The sequence below is a fragment of the Topomyia yanbarensis genome, unplaced genomic scaffold (genome assembly GCF_030247195.1).
Source record: "Topomyia yanbarensis strain Yona2022 unplaced genomic scaffold, ASM3024719v1 HiC_scaffold_500, whole genome shotgun sequence".
Taxonomy (NCBI): domain Eukaryota; kingdom Metazoa; phylum Arthropoda; class Insecta; order Diptera; family Culicidae; genus Topomyia; species Topomyia yanbarensis.
In genome coordinates this window covers 5024-10560 of record NW_026683715.1, presented here as the reverse complement: position 1 = coordinate 10560, position 5537 = coordinate 5024, and the positions used below count along the sequence as shown (strand labels likewise).

Below are 5537 nucleotides of genomic sequence, written 5' to 3'. Positions count from 1 at the left end.
TAACAAAGTATAAAGCACATACAGCAAATGTTAAGTGTTGGAGAGTTTAACACGAAAAACACTTGCGTCAGTGGTGGAAATAGAGTAATTTGCCTACAAATATAGATTAGATCAAAGTCAATACATGTAATGATATTACCCAAGGACATTTATCAGTCCAAATGTCAATGTGCGACCAGCTTCAATTATAGTATGAAAGGGTAAAATATATCCATGTCACAAAATTTGTTGAGGAACAATGCACATAACAGATAGCACACTTCGTCTCAGTTCTCTTTTAAAGGCAACTGAAACAGTTCTACCGAATCTAATTCGCCTAACATTGTGGAAATTCTTTTAAAAATTAGATTTCAATTCGCAACTTTTGAAACATTAGATATTAGTTGATACTTTGCAGCACAAGGCTGGGGAAAATTTTGCAAACTTGCAGCAAGTTAGTGTTATCATTCAATAACCCACCCCAAATAATTCTGGGTTCCTTTCAGTGAAGATGGTCCGTTTGATACTTCATTGAACATGATACACCCACGCACGTGTTTACCGTCCCGGTAAGCGGCCACAGCATGCAACAATATATGCAACACTCGCTTTATCACAAAACACGAATATCGCCTAAAGGTAGATTACAATCAAGCTCTCCAAACGGCCAGCGAGCTTTTTCCCACTATATGCAGCAATAGACAAAGCAAAATGAAATACACCTCCCTCGCATATACCTTCACATGCTAGTGATGGGATAACATCGTAGCCCACTAGATCATCAGTCACTTGGATGGGTAAACTCCACTAATGACGAGGCGGTCGCGACAGCAGCAACTTTGTTTGACTTATTAATCTGTTTGCCCAGCTCAGCGGATAAGCGTGTAACCAATCAAATGAATATTTCATTAAGCTCCTATCAGATTACACAAGTTCATCAAAAAACTGATATCGGTGGAAAATCACTTAACCCTGTAAGTTAATCATTTCAATCGAGAACTGGCCCTGGAATATTTGCCCTTCCAGTATGCTATTAGTCCTTATCCAAAGCTGTCCCACTTACGTTAAGGTCTACCTCTCGCGAGGACGTTAACCTTCTTATATGAAAAACCGAAAAAGCAAACGAAACAAACGACTGCGAAACATTTCACTGACACGCAATCCTCCGACCGAAAATTTCATTACGCATTAGGGGCAAGGTTGCCTGACGGGAAAAGTGAAGGCTAAACCTTCAAATGTTGGTCAAGAATTTTACCCGCCTACTATTATTAGCTATCATAATTCTAATATTACGTTCTTTCATTTTGCTTTCAGAATACGGAGCTTCGCCAGGGAACGCCACAGTTCAAACGCTGGGAAACACTACCTCAACCGTTAGATTTTAAGGTATATATTTTCAATGTCACCAACCCGTACGAAGTGCAGATGGGGAAACGACCGCGAGTCGTTGAAATCGGACCGTATGTGTATTTGTAAGTGTTTGATTCAAACAGAATTCAAATAAAAATCAGATGATCAATTACTTCCTGCTTCCAGCCAATATCGTCAAAAAGATAACATTCGGTTCAGCAGAGACCGGTCGAAGGTTCACTTCTCGCAGCAGCAGATGTACGTGTTTGACGCTGAATCATCCTATCCCCTAACGGAGTACGATCAACTCACGGTGCTTAACATGCATATGAATGTAAGTCACTTATTTAAGAGTCACATTTCAAGAAACTGTATATTCATTCAATATGTAAAACTTGGAGCTTTCTCTTTCTGCGATCCTGTACAAACAAACATTCGCAAGATTGCATTTACTCATCGAACCGCTTACCATCCATCAGAGCCAAACAAAACCTATGTTTATATTACCCCTTTTCTTTCATTTGTATATCTTCATTTCAGAGTATCTTGCAAATAATCGATACCCAAGCAAAGGAAACAATCACAAATTTTCGGTCTGATGTTAACAATACTCTCGAAAAAATCCCAGTAGTTAGAGTTATCAAAAGAATAATAGAGCGAACTACGCCGATCCAAGTAACGTTTGTTTCTACTATTTTTTGTGTTTGCCGCCAACTTTGTCCTGTGTTTTATCTCATTTAACCCATTCAAAACGGCTGTTGGTACTCGTTTTTAGCCTTCCTCATTAGTTTAGCTAGTCCAAAGTGCCACCGGTCGCGACGGTTTGGTTAGGGCGCTTGCTAGCTTTCTGTTCTGTCCCTTTCTTTCCTGTATGTGTGTTTTGTTGCTAGTATTCGTTGTGTGTAATCATCACCAAGTTCGGGTGGCGGACTAATGTTTCTGCTTTGTTTTTGTTTCCCTCTGTAGTCAATGGAGGTTCGTGGTTAATAACTAGTAGAACTCCATCTGCACACATTTGCTCATCAACGTTACACACTGTCACCATACTGTTCATAACCATTTCGTTCAACCGATATAACTGTGTAACTTTAGACGCCATTCGAACTGGTGTGAGTTTACACTGAACCCGATTGGTACGGTACGAGACTCGCATACTGGCAAAGCTGATGTTGTTGATATATTTCTGTTTTAAAGTTTTGTTGGAAATGTAAGTTGAGTTGTGAGGAACATAAAAACAATCAAAACGGCTTTAAATGTTCATCTCACCAATTGAAAAATAAACTCGTCAATATGCATTTCTTTAATCAAATAAGCGTTAGAATTCTTCTATTCTGCTCGATTGATTTTGGTTGGCAATCGAATTGAGTACAAGCTATTGGTAAAGGGTGTTATGATCAAAAATTGGTCAACTTCAACTGGATGCATGTTTTCATACTACATTAAAAAAAAACCTGCGCATCCCTCAGATATATGTGTGTATCATTAAGCCTACTATTTGATATTGACATTTGGTCCTCAGTTGTAAAAATTGCATCGAAGCAAAGTTTTGCTCACGCATCGCGAAAATCCAACTACTCGCATGTCAATTCAGTGAAATTGTTGAATGAGGCCAAATGACTACCACTAACATTATTAAGTGTTCGAAAAATGTTTACTGATAGCCAGAAAAACCGTATCGAGAGGAAATCGAATCCAAAAACGACGAAAAAAATGGCCAGCTGTTTCAAGTGGAGCCCCAATCTCCCCGTCACAGATGTCGCAGGCAAATATACGTTGACTGGTAGAAGTGGCAGAGATATTGAAACACAGCTGTTGAAGTTTGCAAAGAAATATCTCTTGTGGCAAGCCATCTGTTCTTGTGGCTTCAAGAGTGACATTTACACCGTAACCGAGAACATCGACGGAAAATATCGGTTGCCTTTCATTAAGCAACATACATTCTACGATCTGTTTTACCCGGATTTGGCATCTTGCCATTACGGAAAAAAGGCCTAGGAGTGGCATGCCGCGAACAACGTCCAGGTAGTGCCCAAGGAGATGAACCCCTTCCGATACGCCAGAGCACTACCCAATAGAATAATAGTGGGCAATCATCAAGTGGAATATCAAACTGGCGTACTGTAGCGAGGAAACTGACAAACTTGATGAAACGAGCCAAACGAAAAGTTAGGCAATTCGCATTCGCCAAAAAAGAAGATTAAGTGAGCTTGAGGGCACAACACCTTAGAAAAGTTATTTTTTTATGTTTCGTATTCTACTTGTCAGTAGCTGACATACACTTGAATTTCTATTCTAGCTAATAGCAAGTTGGTGTCAGTTACTGAGGAGAGATAAGTAACACAAAAAAACAACGTGGGAGAATACATAACAAAAAAAAAATAACATGACTTGATTTTTTTTAATATAAAGTTTTATTGATTTGCACACATTCTTATGTAAAGGCATTCTTTTTAGCCAATTTTTGATCATAGCACCCTTTATTAGTAGAATACCGTAGAAGAGCACTTTTTGCTTGTGTTGTTTTATTGTGCGGGGAATTGAAATGATTGTGCACTTTCGAACAGAAGAGTTGTCGTTTAGCTGTGTTTTGGATATGCATTCAATGCTGCTGTCGCCGAAAAAGGATTTTTGGTTCCGTATATTCCCCTTCCAGGTAGCCACCAAATAAAACATTGTTTCTCGTTAATCCATCGACGAACCGGTGCCAATAACCGCATGTTTCAGCTTTCATCGAGTTTTCATTCGAGTTTCTAACGTCGCGTATGTGTGGTAAAATTCTAGCGTTCTGACGTTCAAAAAGTCTTTATAAGACCTTTTTGCGTATCATTCTGGGCACTAATCTCATCACGGAGTGAGAAACCGTCTACGGTGTTTCGCGCCGGGTACTCGTTAAGTCTGACCTTTAATCGCAGTGTCGATAATCAAGCCAGCCAAAACCTTTTACGTTTTTAAATGCAGTAAGATAGATTGGTTATCATCGTAAAGACAACTCCACAGCATACCGTGGGAGTTGAAGTCTTCTAGAACAAGCTGAGGAGCGATGTATATGGAAACAATGTTGAGAAGTCTTTGATTTGGACTTGACAAGCGACAACTTCAATACCTGGTACCGTGCAAAGGTTAATTCGGTTGAAAGAATAGCACATTTTGATCCTCCAAAAGGCTTCTCCATTTCTTGGCCCTGGCAAATAATGTTAAAATTGTGGAAGATCTACGTCGAAAGTTAACCAGGTTTAACATAATGCAAATGCATTGTGTTGAACTTGGGAAAAAATAATGGGGACTGAAATATAGGAACACTTGGGGTTTTTGATATCCAATGTAGTTAGTTTTTACGATTTCTGAGATTAGGAGCTACTGGTTTTGTAACAGCACCCAATGAGGGACATTCTCAGGCCTTTACGAGGGAGCTTAGGAGAGAAAATTATCTTTTTCTTTCGAAAATGTATAGGTACATTAGAAGATTCTCGCTCTTTCGTGAACATGTTGAACAATGTAGAAATTAGTCGTAGCCAGTGGCCTCTTTAGCATTTCGTCTCCGAGCGTTCCTTAAAAGAACGCTTCAGTTTTTCCGCATAATTTATATGCGAAATGTATCGAGAGGCAGTGGCGGATTCAGGGGGAGGGTCTTGGGGGCCCGGACCCCTCTCGAAAATATTTAACTTCTTTAGAAATTGTAAAATAGTTTCTATTTTAAAGTCGTTCTAAATTCAAAATTATTCCAAACCAGATTTGACCACCAGAACTGTTTTTAACTAAATGGGGCTATTACATATTACGTATTATACAATGAACATTTCAAAATCGAAATTTCGGACCTCCTCCGAATTTTTTTTCTGGATCCGCTTCTGTCGAGAGATTATGCGGAGTCTCTCAACAGTAGAAAGACTTTTCATGACTCTTTCCACATTTTCCACACCGTATCTTGTCTCTACAATAGATTCAGTCCCTAAAATTTTTATGACCCAATTGTTTGCAACGACGGTAGTTCATGCCCCGCGGTACAGAAAGGCGAACAGGCAGACGAGCCCCGTTCGAAAGAATAAGGTTTGGAAGAGAAGATCCGGCCAAAGGTTCGAAATGAGGGTGATGTAAAATGAGTTATTTTCTTATACTCCTTGATTTTTGCTGAACACAATTGCTTGTAAATTAGAATTTTCACTGCCTGAAGCAACAGAAGCAAAGGGTTTGTTGAAGGAGCCAAACCC

General features: G+C 39.4%; 1 protein-coding gene across 1 annotated transcript; it reads left to right on the top strand.

The window, feature by feature from the left end:
• Positions 1 to 1270: 1270 nt before the first annotated feature.
• LOC131695735 (sensory neuron membrane protein 2-like) lies at positions 1271 to 3530 on the top strand. The gene is made up of 3 exons (XM_058984249.1): positions 1271 to 1451; positions 1516 to 1663; positions 1870 to 3530. The coding sequence occupies exons 1-3, from the start codon at positions 1405 to 1407 to the stop codon at positions 2068 to 2070; spliced, it is 396 nt and encodes a 131-aa protein (XP_058840232.1). The 5' UTR covers positions 1271 to 1404; the 3' UTR covers positions 2071 to 3530.
• Positions 3531 to 5537: the final 2007 nt, after the last annotated feature.

What these genes read in the sequence shown, in the direction of transcription:
- LOC131695735 (XM_058984249.1), top strand. Translation starts at nt 1,405, where the DNA reads ATGGGGAAACGACCGCGAGTCGTTGAAATCGGACCGTATGTGTATTT. An exon ending in ATCGGACCGTATGTGTATTT is followed by an intron (nt 1,452 to 1,515) that starts GTAAGTGTTTGA and finishes TCCTGCTTCCAG; the next exon opens with CCAATATCGTCAAAAAGATA. An exon ending in TGCTTAACATGCATATGAAT is followed by an intron (nt 1,664 to 1,869) that starts GTAAGTCACTTA and finishes TCTTCATTTCAG; the next exon opens with AGTATCTTGCAAATAATCGA.